Raw genomic sequence first — 20,567 nt, forward strand, 5'->3', positions numbered from 1 at the left:
GTACTTAGCTTATCACTAAGAAAATCTAGACACATCTTTGCACTGTAGTATTATTTTGCAAGATGTTTCAATACAATACTGGAAATATTTTGTTTTGCAGACAAATGGATCAAAATGCCCAATATCCTTATTCTAGGTTTTCATGAGTAGGGAAACAATTCAGATAGCTGTATCTGTGGAATCTACATAAGATAAGATTGGGAATTCTCTGCTGTGGTAATGGGGACTCCATGGGCCAGAGCTGGTCATCATCAATTTCTTCTGTTTCTAATCACAGACACAAGCCAGCAGGAGAAAATAAAAATTGACTTTGAGTCCACATGACACCTTAACTATATAAGCTATATTTACATATATGTAGAATATATTTCATATATGATATCCATGTAATTTATATAGATAACATTAAAATGTAATTACACACAATTCTACATAACACATGGATAATATAAAATATATAATTTATATAAACAAATTATGCATTACTTCTTACTTCTTGGGATAACTTTCTGGATCAAATGATTCAGTCTAATGTCCAGTAAGTAAGCACTGAAAAATTCTCTTATAAAAAGTTCATCACTTTTCTCTTTCTCAAGTAACATAGGTGGGTTAACCCCCAACCTGCTAAGTGTCATGATTAATTCGAGTTTTGAAGTTGTGGAAAGTTGCTTGGTTTAAAAAAGGGTGGGTTGAGCTGGAGAGATCGTTTAGTGGTCAAGGTGCTCGCCTGAAGACCCAGGTTCAATTCTCCAGGTCCCATGTAAGCCAGATGCACAAAGTGGTGCCTGCATGTGGAGTTCGTTTGCAGTGGCTAGAGGCCCTGGCATGCCTGTTCTCTCTGTCTCTATCTGTCCCTATTAAAATATTTTAAAAGGTGGGATTATTTTTTCCTTTTATTATTAGTGAAGTTTATCTTATTCATAAAGCTACTAACCAGTTATATTTCTATTTTGCATGGATATGTGTGTGATATGTACATGCATATTTGTACGTGTGTGGACACATAGGTAGACATGCATGTGGAGTCCAGACATGGATATCTTCAGGGTCTTCTTCAATTGTTCTCCATTTGATTTTCTAAAACAGTCTCTCTCTGAGCCTAGAGCTCAGCAATCCAGCTAGACCAGCTTGCAAGCAAGCCCTAGGGATCTTCTAGCCTCTGCCTCGCCAGTACTGGCATGATAGGCATGCATCATCATGCCCAGCTTTTACTTCAGTAAAAGCTCAGGTCTTCATGCATGCATGGCAAGCACTTTATCAAGTAAGCAGTTATCTCCTTAAACTAATGTTTTCCATTCCACCTCTGTCTATTTATGTCCTTTGCCCATTTTTCTATACTGTTTACCTTAAAAAATTTTTTTTTGTTTATTTTTATTTATTTATTTGAGAGCAACAGACAGAGAGAGAAAGAGGCAGAGAGAGAGAGAGAGAGGAGAGTGGGCGCACCAGGGCTCCCAGCCACTGCAAACGAACTCCAGACTTGTGCACCCCCTTGTGCATCTGGCTAACTTGGGTCCTGGGGAATTGAGCCTTGAACTGGGGTCCTTAGGCTTCACAGGCAAGCACTTAATCACTAAGCAACCTCTCCAGCCCTACTGCTTACCTTTTTATGTGTCCTTGCTGATCAGAGTAATAACAGAAGCTAACATTTAATTATACATTGAACACTATGGGTCAGGGCCTGGTGTACGAATTTTATGTTTTACCCTCTTCAGCAAGGCAAGTGCTATTACTATTCCTATTTTGTAAAAGGCAGACAAAGCACAGAAAAGTTAAGTGATCCACTCAATGTAACATATTTTGTAAATTTGGTATGTTGAGGCAATTAACAACACATCTATACTTGGCTTAAAAATGCAAAAAGCTGCAAGAAGCCATTCTGCATTTTGTTCACTGGGAAAAAGAAGAATCACCAGTGAATATACTCAACAGCAGACACTGCAAGGCTTATATTTGGCCAGCTAGGCCAAATGAGCTAACAGATGTAATAGTGGCACGTCTGTCATGGCGGAAACCAATTACCCTCTAATTGGACTGGAGTCCCTCTCCATGGGACAGAATATATCCCTGATACTGAAAACTTAAAATGGGTATTCATGAGCCCTGGGGGTGTAACATCTGCTGCTGCTTGACTAAATGTATATACGATGCTTTTCAAACTGCCAGTAAGCACTTTTCTTAATGTTCATACCCTTATATTAATGCTACTCTCACTTTTGGTAGAAAATCTTCTCTTTTCAGATTGAAGTGACCTTAGGATGACTCAGAAGGCATCATGGTGCTGAAAAGAAGTGACAGGAGTGCTCGGCACTGCAATATCTCTATCACACCTTTCAAGGCTCAGGATCTATTGCGGAAGAAGTGGCAGATAGAATGTGAGAGTTGAAGGAAGGGTAGGACTCCTTACAACATGCTCCCCCCAGACACAAAATGGCCTGGGTATCCATCACCTCACAGTGCCTGACACTACTTCCATAAGACCATCATAATAGGAGGAAAAGAGCATGACATCAAAATAATAAAAAAATCGATTGAGATGGGGAGGGGATATGATGGAGAATGGAGTTTCAAAGGGGAAAGAGTGGGGAGGGAGGGCATTACCATGGGATATTTTTTATAATCATGGAAGTTGTTAATAAAAAAAATTGAAAAACATTCTTTCCTTGGCTTATCATTTGTCAATTTTTTTTGTAGTGATTTTGCCTGTGGCAATAGCTTCACTCAGTTGTTTTCAAGGAAGCTTAACATTCTATAGTTTTTACTTTTGATAGGTGACCATCGGAAGAGTGCTTAAACAAGCCATCAAGCACATTAAAATACTCATAAAGAAGAAGGTTGCAAGCTGTCAGTGTGTAACCCAGTGAAGGAGAGTCCTTACAGGACAGAATAGACTGCATGCTGAAGAGAGAAAAAGGAAGACCTTCAAACATTAACAGTGACAGTGGTAGAACAGATGAAGAGTACCAAGGAAAAAGACCACCAACACACCCAGAAAAAATCAAGATGCACACAACTCCAGCTACATTACCATGTGGGGACTGGAGAAGCAGGCACCTCATCCAAAAAGCAAACCCAGTGGCCTAAAGAGATAGGCAGTCCTGCCCTCAGGGCAAACCCATGGCCTCAGATCCTGAAATGGTTAAAGATTTTTGGAAGATGGTGATTCCTCTGGGGGTCAGGTCCACAGTGGACAATAGACCTACTTTGTCACTCCATGTGACTTGGAGGACAGTGGCCAGGCCCCATCATTTGTAGAATCCTATCCTTTAAGCTTTGCTACCCCGGGGCCAGAAAACCTGCAGCAACAACAAGCAGAGCTGGATTTCAACCCACAACAGTCTCAGGGCACGATGCAGTCCTGCAAGGCAGTGTGGAGAGTGGCAGAGCAGGACTCTGACAGCCCTACATACTAACGAAGGGAGCAATTCACACAGATGGCATAACAGTGATGGGTATATATGCAGCAAGTGTTGAGACTCTCAATAAAACAAACACTAATGGAAATAAAACAAAATGCATGCTGAAAATACATCCTACAATAGACCATATTCTAGGCCACAAAGCAAGTTTTAACATACAAAAAAAAAAAAAGAAAATAATTTCTTGTATATATTACATCAGAGTAGAATAAAACTAGAAATTAATAGCAACAAAACTATACAAAAACTACAAAATAATTAGAGACTGAGCAATGTACGATTGAGTGACTGACTAATGGATCACTAAAGCAATCAGGGAGGAACTTAAATCATATCTTTAGAATACAGCCAGGTGACCTCAAAGAGGAAAGTTTACAGCTATAAGTCCTTACATTAAAGAATAAGAGTGGTTTCCGGTTAAGATGGTGGCATAGGTACCACGCCAAAGCAGCCTAGGGGGGGAAAAGACCAAAAAAACTCAGCAAAATACACACTTTTACTAAAAAGTGAGGTATATAGGATATTGAAATGGCAGTGGAGAAGTAGAAGAGATTCAGAGCATCCAGAGCCCGCACAGGCCGGCAAAAGTGGCCCCAGCAGGTCCACCAACCGCGGCAGCGGCACACCAGAAAGCCGGCAGGCTCAGCTGGAGCAGCAGGTAAAGCCAGGTGAGGGGAGCTTCCACTCACACTGGAGCTCTCCGCAACTCAAGAAACTTGAAGGGAGAGCAGCAGTGAACAACGGAGGAGCAGATCACAAGGTAGAAGAACATGTGGACCAGTGAGAGAACTAGAACAGCATCGGCTCCCTCCCCTCCCCCACCACCTGTGCCCAGCTTCAGCTAACAGAGCAGCAGCCCCGGGACCTGGCCATGCCAACTTGAGCCAACAGCGGGACCCAAGCAGGAGCATAGTCCAGCAGCAACATCAGCAGCTCCGGCACTGGCAACAGAGGCCCCAGCAGTGGCAGATCCAGTAGGAGCAGCATCAGAGGCAGCAGAAGCAGATCTAGCAGCAGCAGCTTCAGTGGCATCAGTGGAAGCTCCAGTAGTGGCAGCTACAGCAGCAACAGCAGCAGTGGATCCAGCAGCAGCAGCTTCAACAGCAACGGTGAGAGATCCAGCAGTGGCAGCTTCAGCAGCAGCAGTAGTGGTTCCAGCAGCGGGGGTGCCATTCTGCAGGGCCACAGTTGCCAGGCTAGGTTTGCCCCACAGGAAAAGCCAGTGCCAAGCTCCAGAAATCAGAACAGCAACCCAATGACACAGCCAGCAACTTGACTGAGACCAAACTCTTCCAAGGTAACTGGGATTGCACCAGGGAAGGGTCTCACTTGGTCACAAGCTGACTTGGATCCCTCAACAGACCAGAAATCTTAACCTCTTTGTTGATAGAAGATCTGGTTGTTATAATACCAACTGTTACATACATACTTGGTGCTATTTTTGATTGAATGTGTACACTGTTTAGTTACATTTTAGAATCTACCTGTATTTTATTCCACTCAGCCTACTTGAATACTCCCATAGCAGGCAAACTCAACCCCTAGGGGTGTTAAGAGCCACACCTAACATCTTAATCTCCTACCCTGAAGATATATAACATCAGATCAATTGATACAGCTAAGAATACCCAGCTAGCTAGAAAACCCAAGCATTAACTTAATCCAAGATGCAAAAATATATACATTATAACACAAGAAACACTAAAAAACAAGACAATATAAATCAATCTAAAAGTATTAATGCATCAGAAATGACCTCCAGTGAGAACGAGTTAGAGCAAATGCCTGAGAAAGATTTCAAAAGAATGATTGTAAGCTGGGTGTGGTGGCGCACGCCTTTAATGCCAGCACTCAGGAGGCAGAGGTAGGAGGATTGCTGTGAGTTCGAGGCCACCCTGAGACTCCATAGTGAATTCCAGGTCAGCCTGGGCTAGAGTGAGACCCTACCTCGAAAACCAAAAAAAAAAAAAAAAAAAAAAAGAATGATTGTAAATATGTTCAAAGAGGTCAAAGAACAAATCAAAGGAATCAAAGAAGAAATCAAAGAGGAAATCAAAGGAATCAAAGAGGAAATCAAAGAAGACGCAGGACACCAATTTAATGAAATAAAGAAGGCAATACAAGACATAAATAAGGAAATATAAATAATAAAGAAAAACCAGACAGAATGACTAGCAATGAAGAACACAGTGAAATAAAAAACTCTGTAGAAAATCTCACCAGTAGAATAGATGAAGGAGAGGACAGAATATCTAAGCTAGTAAACCAAGTGGCAGATCTAATACAGTCCAACAAAGAGAAAAACAAACTTATAGAAAAGTATGAGTGGGAATTTCAAGATATTTGGGACAGTATAAAAAGATCAAATATAAGAATTCAGGGCATAGCAGAAGGAGAAAAATTCTACTCCAAAGGCATAGTAGGCATCTTCAACAAAATCATTGAAGAAAATTTTCCCCAAATTGGGAAAGAGGTGCCAATGCAGATACAGGAAGCCTTTAGAACACCAGCCAGACAAAATCTGGAAAGAACCTCTCCTTGCCATATTATAATCAAACTTCCAAACACACAAACCAAAGAAAAAATATTGAAAGCAGTTAGAGAAAAAAATCAAGTTACCTACAAAGACAAGCCCATCAGGATTACAGCAGATTATTCAACACAAACTTTGAAAGCCAGAAGGGCTTGGAGTGATGTATTCCAAGTTCTGAAAGATAACAACTGTAAACCAAGGTTTGTTTATCCTGCAAAGATACCCATTCAAATAGATGGAGAAATAAGGACATTCCATGACAAAAGCAGGCTAAAGGAGTATTTGAAGACAAAACCAGCTCTACAGAAAATACTTGATAGAATCCTCCATGCTGAAGAAAAAGAAAAGCACACATATAAGGAACCTAGAAAAAAACAAGCAATTCTCAAATACTAGTTAACACATGAGAGCACAGGTAGAACTGGAACCACAAAAAAAATAAAAATAAAAAAAATAAAAATGGCAAACATAAATACACACCTTTCAATAATATCTCTTAATATCAACAGCTTCAATGCCTCAACCAAAAGACAAAGGTTTGCAGACTGGGTTAAAAAGCAGGATCCTACAATTTGTTGTCTCCAAGAAACTCACCTTTCTACAAAGGATAGACATTATCTTAGGGTGAAAGGCTGGAAAACAGTGTTTCAAGTAAATGGGCCTAGAAAACAAGCAGGGGTTTCTATCCTAATATCTGACAAGGTAGATTTCAATCCAACGTTAGTCAAGAAAGATAAGGAAGGTCACTTTATATTGATTAAGGGCACACTCCAACAGGAGGACATTATAATCCTAAACGTATATGCACCTAACATGGGGGCTCCCAAACTCATCAAACAAACACTATTAGAACTAAGGTCACAGATAACACCAAACACAGTGGTGGTGGGTGACTTTAACACCCCACTCTCATCAATTGCCTGGTCATCCTGGGAAAAAATAAACAGAGAGGCATCTGGAATAAACCAGGTCATAGAAGGAATGGACCTAACAGATATATACAGGACATTTCACCCAAATGCTGCAGAATATACATTCTTTTCAGCAGCACATGGAACATTCTCTAAAATAGACCATATGTTAGGATGCAAAACAAATCTTAACAAATTCAGGAAAATTGAAATAATTCCTTGCATTCTATCTGACCACAATAGAATTAAACTGCAAATAAGTAGCAAGAAAGGCTATAGAGCATACATAAAATCATGGAAACTAAACAATACACTACTAAATGATGAGTGGGTCAATGAAGAAATCAAAAAGGAAATCAAAAAATTTATAGAGTCAAACAATAATGAGAACACAACATGCCAAAATCTCTGGGACACAATGAAGGCAGTTCTAAGAGGTAAATTTATAGCCTTAAGTGCATATATTAAGAAATTAGAAAGGTCGCAAGTAAACGACCTAGTGCTTCACCTTAAAGCCTTGGAAAAAGAAGAACAAGGCAAAACAAAAATCAGTAGAAAGGAAGAAATAATAAAGATTAGGGCAGAAATTAATGAAATAGAAACAAAAAGAACAATCCAAAGAATTAATGAAACAAAGAGTTGGTTCTTTGAAAGGATAAACAAGATTGATAAACCCTTAGCAAATCTGACCAAAACAAAGAGATAAGAGACACAAATTAATAAAATCAGAGATGAAAAAGGTAGCATCACAACAGATTCCAAAGAAATTCAAATATCATAAGGATATACTATAAAAGCATATACTCCACAAAGTATGGAAATCTGAAAGAAATGGATTATTTCCTTGATTTATATGACCTACCTAAATTAAATCAAGATGAGATTAATCACTTAAATAGACCTATAACAAGCATGGGCATCTGAAGAGTTATCAATAATCTCCCAACTAAAAACAGCCCAGGCTCAGATGGATTCACTGCTGAATTTTACCAGACCTTCAAGGAAGAACTAACATCATTGCTTCTTAAGCTTTTCTAGGAAATAGAAAAAGAAGGAATTCTACCAAACTCCTTCTACCAGGCCAGCATCACCCTGATACCAAAACCAAGCAAAGATAGAACAAAAAAAGAAAATTGTAGACCAATCTCCCTCATGAACATAGATGCAAAAATTCTGAATACAACCCCAATTTCTCAGGCAATAAAATTACAGATTAATCACTGGGACTTCATGAAATTACAAAGATTTTGCACTGCAAAGGACATAGTCAAAAAAGCAAAGAGGCAACCAACAGAATGGGAAAAAAATCTTTGCCAGCTATATATCTGATAGAGGATTAATTTCTAGGATATACAAAGAACTCAAAAAGTTAAATAATAAGGAATCAAACAAGCCAATCAAAAAATGGGCTATGGAGATAAATAGAGCATTCTCAAAGGAAAAAATATGAATGGCATATAAGCATCTAAAAAAATTTTCTACGTCACTAGTCATCAGGGAAATGCAGATTAAAACTACATTGAGATTCCATCTCACTCCTGTCAGATTGGCTACCATCATGAATGATCAGAAATGTTGGCGGGGGTGTGGAAAAAGAGGAACCCTTCTACACTGCTGGTGGGAATGAAATCTGGTCCAGCCATTGTGGAAATGAGTGTGGAGGTTCCTAAAACAGCTGAAGATTGATCTACCATATGACCCAGCTATAGCACTCCTAGGCATATATCTGATGGAATCATCTCATTTCCTTAGAAGTACATGCTCAACCATGTTTATTGCTGCTCAATTTATAATAGCTGGGAAATGGAACCAGCCTAAATGTCCCTCAATTGATGAGTGGATAATGAAGATGTGGAACATTTATACAATGGAGTTTTACTCAGCAGTAAAGAAAAATGAAGTTATGAAATTTGCAGAAAAATGGATGGATCTGGAAAGGATTATACTAAGTGAGGTAACCCAGGCCCAGAAAGCCAAGTGCCACATGTTCTCCCTCATATGTGGATCCTAGCTACAGATTATTGGGCTTCTGTGTGAGAAGGAAAATACTTAGTAGCAGAGGCCAGTAAGTTAAAAAGGAGATATAAAGGGAAGAGAAAGGAAGGGAGGAGGGTACTTAATAGGTTGATATTGTATGTATGTAACTACAATGATTGAGATGGGGAGGTAATATGATGGAGAATGGAATTTCAAAGTGGAAAGTGCGGGGGGGGGGTATTACCATGGGATATTTTTTATTATCATGGAAAATGTTAATAAAAATTGTGAAAAGAAAAAAAAAGAATAAGAGTGATATTAACAAAACAAAATGCATCAGAGAAATCTCAAATGAATCCTCAAATTATGAACCTCAGAAAATGAATCCTAGAAAAACAAGAAAAAGCAAAACCTGCCTATGCATGGCAAGAAATAAAATGAAATGGCAATGAAATACATAGACTCAAACAAAAAATTGGTTTGTTGAAAAGATAAATGAGCTGGGTGTGGTAGCACATGCCTTCAGTCCCAGCATTTGGGAGGCAGAGGTATCAGGATCTCCATGAGTTCAAGGTCACCCTGAGACTACATAGTGAATTCCAGGTCAGCTTGAGCTAGAGTGAGATCCTTTCTCAAAATAACAACAAAAAAAAGAGCGGGGTGGGGGGGAGAAAGAAAGAAAAGAAAAGAAAGAAAGAAAACGTAAATAGAAAAATGAGATTGATAATGTCTATCCCTAGTCCAACAAATAGAAAAAGAGTGATAATATATGAACAAGTGACATTATAGTGGAAAGGTATTGTAAGAGGAAATTATAATGAAAGTTGGAGAACCATTAGAAGATACTTTGGAAACCTAAGTCCCAAAAATTCAAACAAAGAAGATTTAGAAAATCTAGAAGAAATGGATAAATTCCTAGATATACATATCTACCAATATTAAATTGAAGGGGTATGAATAACCTTAATGGGTCCACAATAAGCATTGAGGTTAAGCGTTAATAAAGTGTCCCCACAAAGCAAACCTTAGGACTAGACCAATTTGCGGCCAAATTCTCTGAAACCTTTAAGGAAGAGCTATCATCAGTGTTCCGCAAATTCTTCCAAGCAACAGAAAGGGAAGGAATACTACCAAACTCAACAAAGCCAGCATCACCTAAATATCAAAGCTGAAAAAGGAGAAAACCAAACCTAAAAGTTATACTCCAACTTCCCTGATAACCATAAATACAAAAATCCTCAAGAACAGAATTCAAGAACATATTAGGAAAGGCATATGCTATGACTGAGTTAGTTTCATCCCAGGTATGCAAGGTTGGTTCAATGCATGCAAATCAGTGCGGAAGAGTAGCACATCAATCAATGTGAGAATAGAAATAACACATCCATCTCATCTCAGTAGTCACAGAAAAGACATCTGACAAGGTTCAACATCCCTTCATGATAAAAGTCTGAAGAAACTAGGAATATACTAAATACATAATAAATAAGCATAATAAAGACTATCTACCACAAGCCTATAGCCACCACTAATTTAAATAGGGAAAAACTGAAAGTGGTGTCCACTTCTTTGCTCTTCTTCAAATAATGCTTGAAATTTTGGCTACAGTCATGAGATAAGAGAGAGAAATAAAGGGATGAAATATGAAAGGAAGAAATCAAATTATCCCTGTTTTCAGATAACATGACCCTGCACATTAGAGACCCTAAAGATACCACCAGGAACTCTTGGTGCTTATAAACCCTTTTAGCACAGTAGCAGGCAACAAAATCAACATAATTAAATAAGTAGTCTTTCTATATACCAATGATGAACTTATAGAGGAAGAAATCAGGAAGAAAAAAAATCCTTTCATAGCAGTTTAAAATAACAAACAAGCAAGCAAGCAAAAATCCCTAGGAATAAACCTGACAAAGGAGTTGAAAGACTACTGACTTACAAACTTTCAGACACTGAAGAAGGAAATTGGAGACACTCTTCCCAGTGCATATGGGTCAGCAGAATTAATATTCTAAAACTGTCTCTATTACTAACGAATTTAGTACAATTCTCACTAAAGTTACAATCCCATTCTTCAAAGAACTAGGAAAAAATAATCCTAAAATTCATGTTGATGCATGAAAGACCTTAAATAGTGAAAGCCATCCCAAGCCGAAAAAGCAATGGTGGAGGCATCACAGTTCGAGACTTCAAAGTATACTTTGGAGCCATAGAAATAGATGGACAGACCTCGGGGACAGAAGAGAGCACCCCAAATCAACCTATGCAACTATGGCCACCTGATTTTTGGAAAAGGTTTCAAACACATACATTAAACATAGCCTTTTCCAAAAATGGTGTTGAGAAAATTGGATATCTGCCTGCATAATATCTTTCACCCTGTGCAAGATCAATTCAAAGTGGATCAAAAGCTTTAATCAAGAATTGAAACTTTGGAAGTGGTAGAGAAATTATAAGACAATTCGGGATATACAATGCAGCCAAGGGCTGTCCAACAGCACTAGAAATACTCCCAAGAATTGGCAATAGGGATTAATAAAATTAAAAAGTTCTGGATAGTAAAGAAAACAATTAGCAGAGTGATGAGTAAACCTACCAGATGGGAAAAAGTATTGCCACCTATTCCACTATCTCACTAACAGGGAATTAGTATACAGATTGTAAAGAACTCCAAAAAAAAAAAAAAAAAAAAAAAATTAACGACCAAATAAAATAGTTCACAAAAGACAAAATATAGACGAACATTAAAGATTTGAAAAAGTATTCGACATTCTCAAGATGTTAGAGAAATACCAATTAAAACTGCTGTGAGAGTCCACCTCACCCGAGTCGGAATGGTTATCTGGACAGCGCTCGTCAGGATGTGGGAGGGAAGCTGCGCACTCCCAGCCGAAGTAAACACTGCTGCAGCCGCTGTGCAAATACACGTAGAAGCTCCTCAAGGAACTAATGTCGAGTACATGATCACTGTTATTGCCTTCCTGAGCAGACACCTGAAGGGCTTCTCTTTGGTGTCGTGCCCGTGCATGTTTGATGTTTGTATGCATGTTCATGTGTATGATTATTGGCATGTGTGTGCCATGGCTCACATGTCAAGGTCAGAGGACTAACGTTTGGACCCTCTATGTTGTTCTGAGTAAGTGACTCGTTCTCATTACTGATAACTGCTGTGTTTGCCAGGCTAACTGGCAGATGGGCTTCCTGAGTCCCAGGATTTTTTTTCTTTTTGCATGTGTGTATGTATGTGGAAACCAGAGGACAGCCTAATGTGTGGTTTCTTTCAGTCTCTGTCCACCTCTTTCCTATCCTCCCTCTTTCCTTCCTTCCTTCCTTCCTTCCTTCCTTCCTTCCTTCCTTCCTTCCTTCCTTCCTTCCTTCCTTCCTTTCTTTCTCCCTCCCTTCCTCCTTCTCTCCCTGCCTCCCTCCCTCCTTCCTCCCTCTCCCTCCCTCTCTCTCTCTCTCCCTTCCTCCCTCCCTCCTATTCTCCCTCCCTTCCTTCCTTTCTCTCTCTCTCTCTTTCCCCCTCCCACCCTCTCTACCTCCTTCCCCCCCCCCCTTTCTTTCTTTTTTTCTTTCTCAGAGTCTCTCAGCCTGGAGCTCACTAAGCAGGCTAGTTTGGCAGTCAGTGAGTCCCAGGGGTTTGTCTGTCTTATCTCCTCAGTGTTGGGGCATTACAAGGACAAGACTCCATGCCCAGCGTTTTTGTGTGGGTTCTGGGGACTGAATTCAATTCAGGCCTTCATGATTGTAAGGCAACCGCTTTATCCACTGAGCCATACCCTCTTCAGCCCTTACATGTAGGAATCTAAGTTAGCATACCACAGGGGTTCCTGTACATTCATGTTTATAGCTTGTAAATGGAACCACCCTAGATATCTATCAACAGATGAACAGATAATGACAATATGGTATAATTACACATTGGAAATGTTTTCAGTCATAAATACAAAAGAAGTCATGAGAAAGGCACTGCACATTATAGAGTAAGTTAACTAGATTATGGTGAACAAAATAAGACAGATTAATAGACAAATAATAATGTGTGCAATCTAAATTTAAGTTTGATATATGTGCATGTGAAGGTCTTGAAAATAGAAAGGATACCAGGGTGAAGGAGATATTAAGGGAATTTGGGGTTGGGGAGGGAGACAGAATAATGGAATTTATATGACAGAAAGCAACAGGCAATAGTATTTTGGAGTCAAGTGACAATTTAATAGTGGGGATGGATGAAGGAGGTTAGGGAGAGAGATGAATAAGAAAAGTGTATAATGACATATATGTGTAAAACTTTCATAATGAAACTCAGTACTTTATATATGATAATTTAAAATTAATTTAAAATTAGCTAATATAGAATAATGTAAAATAAAAGTTGAATTTCATTGTCTTCTATGGCCCTACAGCCCAGAGGGACCTGATTTTAACCACTTATGTTGTTATTTCTTCTAAAAGTTGTCCTATTTCTCTTACTAATACGCATGCATTTCTCTTTCTTAACTTACTGCCTCCACCCAGTATCTTCTCATGTGTTGCCATGGAAGGTATTGAAACCAAGTCAACTTGTTCTGTCTATTCCCTCTCCTATCCTCAAGTTAGCTTGAATAATGTGCATTTTGGCTACACATACTTCATAACTTTAAGTAACAGACTTAAACCTGTATTTCTTGATTTATCGACGTTAGTCAGTATGCCTTAACTAAGTGGGACATACCTAATGGGGGAAATCACATGTGAAATGGGTATTCTCTATATATATCTGGGTCATAAAATGTTACATTTTATGAAGGACTACTTCACTAAGCATGCTACTTTAATGAAACCAGAGAAATTTCTATAGGTAGAGTGATAGATATTGAGTTAAATGATAATATAAATTATAGTAAATATTTTCTCTAGCATATGCTACATAGATTATAGAGACGTAGCCCATTTCCAACCATGTGGCTTTATTTATTGTTCAAAATCCTTTAATAATGATATTTAACCACCACTCTTGGAATTTATAGATGAGAAGATAAGCACAGACATTTTGTGGCCCTATTAAACCGCTGCATCCGTCAGTTTTGTTGTGGGTAGTTTCCATCTAGCATATGCCTTTCTTCTTTATATCAATGTTACCTGGACAATAATTCTGCCTTCCATTTTCTTAGCTCATGGCTTCCAGGTGAGCCACTTCCTGCCCAAACTTCCTGGTGTGTAAGGTAGATCCCACAGGGCAGGAAATACAACATGTTCCCCGGACCTCAGCGAGTGTTCCTGAAGCAGGGACTGCCTTGGAATCCATAAGGTGTGGCAAGATTTGAGCCGAGGAGAGTGAGACAAAGATTCTTGCTCTGTTCTCCTAAGAAAGAGACAGCGTGGGAGGTGCTGGCAGCCAGCTCCAGACCCAAAGAGAAGCTCCAGTGATGGAGTTACCGGAGGAGAAGAGCTCTGCTCTTTCCACAGGGACCTTTCCTGAGCTATTTGTATGGCAGCGGCTCACTTCCATACACACTGTTCTAACCCCCAGTTGGCGTTGGTTCCCTGGAAACTGTAGATTGCACTGTTAATTAATAGTGATCCTGACACCAGATCTGACTTTCAATTGAAGCTTTCTACTCTGCCATGCTGCCTTTGAAATGAATGCCTTTGTTCAGGATTCTCTCTCTCTCTCTGGTTTACCTTCCTTCATAACCTATTAAAAACCTTTTAGAAATGCAAATCATGTAAAAGTCATTCATTTTGGTCCAGGATGCATTTGGAAGCTGCATTCCTATATACTTGAAATAACAGTACTGGTCAGAGACAAGCTAATTAGAACTTTTGCATTGAAGCTATTTTATTTGTTTTTTTCATGATAGGGTCTTACTTTAGCCCAGGCTGACCTGAAATTCACTATGTAGTCTTAGGGTGACCTCAAACTCATGGTGATCCTCCTACTTCTGTCTACTGGGTGCTGAGATTAAAGGCGTGTACCACCACACCAGGATTTGAAGCTATTTTGTTTTAGGACTAACATTCTAAAGTATTGGAACGTGATATAGCACCTACCACCTGGTGCTATGTCAAGAGTTACAACCATCAAATTCAATTAGAAGTGAGTATCTGGAATTTGGAGGACATTTAACCCAAGCAACAGCATTATAATTCGCATTTTGCTTCCTAGACTAGCAAAGAAAGCAGCTTTAATCTACAATGTGACTAAGTAGATACAAGGGCACAGGATTATTCCAATGCTAATAATTAAAAATGTAGATACACCAAAATTGAAAGGATTGTTCATGAATATATTTTTCTGGTAGAAGATGGGAAGGGAAGTGAAATGTGTGGTGATTCCTAAAGGGCTCTGCAGGTGCTGTCAGTGGTCATAGTAACCAATGATTTTGGCTCTTTATTAGGATAATCCCCACTTATATCCATGGCTTTGCTTTTTGTCTTTTTATTAATTCATGGCAAACTGCAGTCTGAAAGTATTAAATGGAAAATTCCAGAAGTAAACAATGCATAACTTAAAAAACTTTTGTCATAGTATATTGTAGTAAACTCCTACTTTATTATTAGTTATTGTTGTTAATATGTTACTTTGCCTAATGTATAAGTTAAACTTAATCATAGGTATGTGTACTTTGGGAAAAATCATAATATATATGGGGTTCAGTACTCTACTTTTAGGAAGTTATGGAGGTCTTGAAATATATCCTTTATGAATAAGTGGGTGAATGCTATTTACCTGATTTCATATCAAAATGTATAACTTCTATTTTCCACAATGTAAGAATAATGCTCTCTTCTCTCTCTTAATGTGGTGTCAAGGGTTGAACCCAGGTCCCTTATACATACTAACTAAATGTTCTACCACTGAGCTATAGTCCCAGCCCTTATCAATATTATTTATTTATTTATTTACTGGGTTTTCAAGGTGGGGTCTCACTTTAGCTCAGGCTGACTTGTGATTCACTATGCATTCTCAGGCTGCCCTTGTACTCATGGCAATCCTCCTACCTCTGACTCCCAAGTGCTAGGATTAAAGGCATGTGCTACCACACTTGGCTCCGATATTCTTTTTTTTTAAAAAAATATTTTATTTCTATGTATGTATTTTACAGAGAAAAAGAGGAAAATGGGTGCTCCAGGACCTCCAGCTGCTGAAAATGAACAGCAGATGCATGTGCCACCTTATACATCTGGCTTACATGGGTCCTGGAGAATCAAACCTGGGTCCTTTGGCTATGCAGGCAAGCACCTTAACCACTAAGCCATCTCTCCAGTCCCTTCCTAATATTCTTAAACTTCAAATCCACTCAAAGGTGGAACTAAGATAAAACACAAAAGCTTTCATTTGTTCTCTCAAGGACATATACCCTACTTTCAGTAAGTTACCTTCTAGAAAGATAAATATATCTGTACAAAAGTCCAATGCTGGCTGGACAAGAATTGATAGAGATGGGAAATCCAGGCTTAGCCTGTGAGCTGGTGGATCCAAAGGGAGGACTCTGAGGCAAGAGTTGACAATGGACTATGTAGGAAGAGGGCATTTTGTGTGATAGCTTGGAGTTACTACCAAAAGAGCTGTGTCAGGGTGCTATGCATGATTCAGTGGGAAGAAAAGAAAATTGGAGAAACAAATATTTGAACTTTTAGTAAGAAAGTCAGAGAAAGCCTATAGGTAAGCTAGAAATGTTGAAAGAGAGGTGCGGTGGGCATTAGAAAGAATGTCTGTGTAACAAGAAGGCTTGCACCAAGATAGTAACTTAGGGTCAAAATTAAGTTTAAGAGGTAAGTGAGCAAATGTGGTAGTTTGAATGTTTGGCCCCATAGACTCAATCTTTTTGTTGTTGTTGTTTTTGGTTTTTTGAGGTATGGTCTTGCTCTAGCACAGACTGACCTGGATTTTACTGTGTAGTCTCAGGGTGCCCTTAAACTTACAACAATTGCCTACCCCTGCCCCATGAGTGCTGGGATTAAAGGTGTGTGCCACCACTGGCTCAAATCTTTCTTACTAAGCTTCCTATTCGAGTCTCTAGCAGACAGACCCAATGCAAGGGGCATGTGACTGGGGGCAGATTCTGGGGCCCAGTCCTAATCTGTGTTTGGGGGAAGATCTTCAGTACAACCCTACTAGGTGTATTCAGAGCAGTTTGAGTTCTGGTGGCTCCTGCATGCTTGTAGTGCTGGCTGTTCATGTCAGTAGTGGTGGCTGTTGGTGGTTTCTCTCTGCTTGGATCTATGAAAGGGCACCATCTTCCACCATTGATGGTGTTCTCCTGGACTCTGTAAACCTGAAAGAAATACCTTCCTTCCATAAACTGTGTCTGGTTGGATGTTAATCTCAGCAACACGGAGCTGATTGCAATAGCAAGTAAAGAGAAACATGTGGAAAACTATGCAGGGGACCAATCAGCAAACAGCCAACAGACCCATGACATCATAGACACACTAGTAGACAGACAGGAGAACTCAAGGGAAGTCCAGATACACTGGGTGGGAGAGAAACTTATAGATCCTAATGTGTAGATGGTAGGCAGTTAAATGCTCTTCTGTAGAATTACCTTTATCATAATAGGAACTAATTGAGGATGTTGTAGTTACCTTCTTGTCTCTTGGAAAAGGCACCTGACCAAAAGCAGATGATGGGAGAAAAGGGTTTATTTTGGTTTACACTTTTGTGGGGAAACTTCATGGTGGCAGGGGACAAAGGATGAACACTAGCTCTTCTATAACAAGTGTGGAAAAGGGCAGCAAGAGAGTGAGCCAGGTACTAGAAAGGTGGGGGTGGCTATAATACTCATAAACCTGCTGCCAACAATACACCTCCCAAGTTACCATCACCTGAGGACCAAGCATTCAGAGCACGTGAGTCGATGGGGGGCATCTGATCCAAGCCACCCCAGTGTCACTCCACACAATGCCAAGGTTGTCCATGCTGAGGAATTGAGGGCTTCAGCTAGAATGGCAATGTCTCCTAGCTAGAGGGGAAACCCCTTCTTCATGGTAACTTGGCCTTATTCATTTGGGCAGAACAGAACACTCTGTGGCAAGAGCATGTAGTGGAGGTTCTGTCTTTACTTCTTGGTAGACAGAGTAACAGGAAGCAGAGAGAGTAGCAGGGATCTACTTTTTCCAGTTAGGTCCTACCTCTTAAAATTTTCTAGAATCTCCCAAATAGCACCACCAGCTGGGGACCAAACTTCAATATATTAAGCCTTTGCCAAGTGGTGGGGGAATTCTCCATATCCAAATGATAGCAGTGTGAAATACATGCATAATTTAACCTTATTCAAGCATGGGTAGTGAAGAGGGAGAGATACTTACTGGCTAGAGACAGGAAAGAGAGGCTTTCCAGGCCCCAGTTTATGCTGAGGAGCATCAGCGTTCATCCAGAGCGTGCATTTTCGGGAACACCTGAGTGGCCCTGCCTGGAGCAGAGCCCCAGCTTGCCCTTGGTTGTAGCTGCAGGAGCCTGCAAGCTCATTTGCGCTTAGTGGTGGGGTTTGGCCTTTCACAGCTTGGCAGCCCAGGAAGTGAAAACGAGGGGCTCAGCAGATTTTTTAAATATTTTACTCCCAATCATCCTTTAGTGTTAGAATTTCTTGGACGGGGAAACCTGATGACCTAATTAATTGTTCTGGATGTTGCTTTCCAAGGCTCCTTTAGCATTGATGGGTCTGTCTGTGTCCCTCTCTCTTCACTGCTCCTTCTCCCCAATGCAAGAAAGGCCCCTTCTCTCTGGCCAGGTGAGAGATATGTTGGAGGCTCATTTGAAATTTGCTGAATTCAATGGCAACTTTGGAGGGTGACAGCATTGAGAAATGTCACCTGGATAAAAAACAAAATCCACTCCCCCCCCAAACAGAAGCCTGGCCTCTCTGCCTTTCTTACCCCCTGCTGTGAGGTCTGACTTTTAAACATCCTTTGTTACTTCACAACACATTTTCAGCAGCATTTGAAGTAATTAACACCCAGAATAGAATCCTGTTGTCACATTTAATTATCAGATAGCTGCTTTCCTTTGGGATATCTGACATTGGACCAAAATGTTGGACTTAATCTAAAACCTAGACGAGACCTCTGACACAGTGAAAGCTGCCCGAGTGGCATTTATTAAATATAAATGGTTAAGCGTCTAAAGAGGAGGTGAAGAAAGGCCACAGGCTCCCATCTCCAAAAGAAAACCCTCTCACCACAAAGGGAATCACATTGGCTCTTAGCTGAAACTGCTTAAGGTTCACTTGCTGATGCCACGTGATGAGATAGAGTCATGTGCATTTCTGTTGCATTGCATTTGCATTGAGAAAGAAAAGTTTTCCAACTCTTGAGTTCTCTACAATCTGCCAGACTCACTATGAATTCAAGAGCTTCTGTTAGTCTATTATCTGGAAAAATGACTAGTTTGAAAAATAAAATAAATGATATTGATTTGAAATGAAGAAAGCTCATTTATGTGCATTTTAGGAACCTTAAGTGAATCAGCTAAATATATTCTTTGGGAAAAAGAAAAACCTTCTGGTACCCTCTGGGTAGTCTTTTGTAATAAGCTGGAAGTGTAAAAGCCATTAACAGTTTTAGAAATTAAGTGCCTAATGAATTGTGCCCATGATTGGAGATTTTTCTGTGATAACAATTCCTTAAAAGCTACAAATTGCCTTTATCTCTATGACATGGAGGAAAGACATTGTTAAAGACATCAGGAATTATCAGGTTCATATTTCACATTGTTAAAGAAACATCACCATATTCTAGGACTACTTACTATGTAAGGACTATGGCCACTGCGTCGTTCAACACGCTCTCCCCAAATAGAAGTGTGTACAGATCAGGGTCCACATGTAGTTCATGAAAGATGGCCAGCACAGTCACTAGGAAGACAAACGAAAAGTTATGAGTTAACTGGGGCACAGTCATGGAGTGAATGTGTCTTGGTTGGGGTCACCCACAAAACGCATTCATTAAATACAATCTTCTCAAATCCAATCTCTATACCACACCAAACCTTCACTCATAAACATCTGATTATGTTCTTCCTCTGCTCAGGGATTTCTCTGGGCTGTCCAGTACATATTTAGAAAAATATGAGATGTTTAGTTTGAGTCCTTTGCTATCTGTACCCTGCAGACTTCCAGCAGCATCTTTCTGCATGCCTTCCTTCTTCCTGATACTTCCCCCAAGCCACATTGAACTTATTATCACTTTCCAAACCACCATATACTTTCTTAATTACTTTTGCCTTTTGATTCCTTCTAACAAAGCAGTAATTTCTTTGCCATCTACTGCTACCATTCCCCAGTTCATAAAATGTAGACACACACACACTAGCTACCAAGGATCCTTTTATTCATCCTTTGAAAATGCCTCAAATGATGACTTCCTTTGAATCCTCTAATTTCCTCAGGAGTGACCTGGCTCATTCCTTTATGTTCCTGGCATTTGGATCAAATCACAAATTTATCAAAGGGACTATGAGTTCCGTGGGGAATGGGCCCATCTTTGTGACCCATGGCTTCTGACTAGCACTCAGTAACTATTTGGTGCATGACGGGAAGAATATAATTTTATAGGTCTACTACAATGGAGGGAGAGGTGACCAGCACCTGGCTCTCCCTTGCTCCTGGATCACATTCAGAGCAGGACTGGTTCAGGTGGCCTGCTGCACAGTGACTGTATGCCATGCACTGCACTGAGCCTTTGTGAATACATCAGGGCAGTAGACAATCACACACTGATGATCTGTGTTCTTCAGACTGTTCA

General features: G+C 39.8%; 1 protein-coding gene across 1 annotated transcript in view; it reads right to left on the reverse strand.

Annotated features, from left to right (window-relative positions):
• Slc9a9 (solute carrier family 9 member A9) overlaps positions 1-20,567 on the reverse strand; it is a 631,054-nt gene that overhangs the window by 405,438 nt on the left and 205,049 nt on the right. Inside the window, exon 6 of the mRNA XM_004663627.3 lies at positions 19,573-19,678. Within this exon, the coding sequence (XP_004663684.1) occupies positions 19,573-19,678 (106 nt within the window). The remainder of the gene's footprint in view (positions 1-19,572; positions 19,679-20,567) is intronic.

The sequence above is a fragment of the Jaculus jaculus genome, chromosome 17, assembly GCF_020740685.1.
Source record: "Jaculus jaculus isolate mJacJac1 chromosome 17, mJacJac1.mat.Y.cur, whole genome shotgun sequence".
Taxonomy (NCBI): Eukaryota; Metazoa; Chordata; class Mammalia; order Rodentia; family Dipodidae; genus Jaculus; species Jaculus jaculus.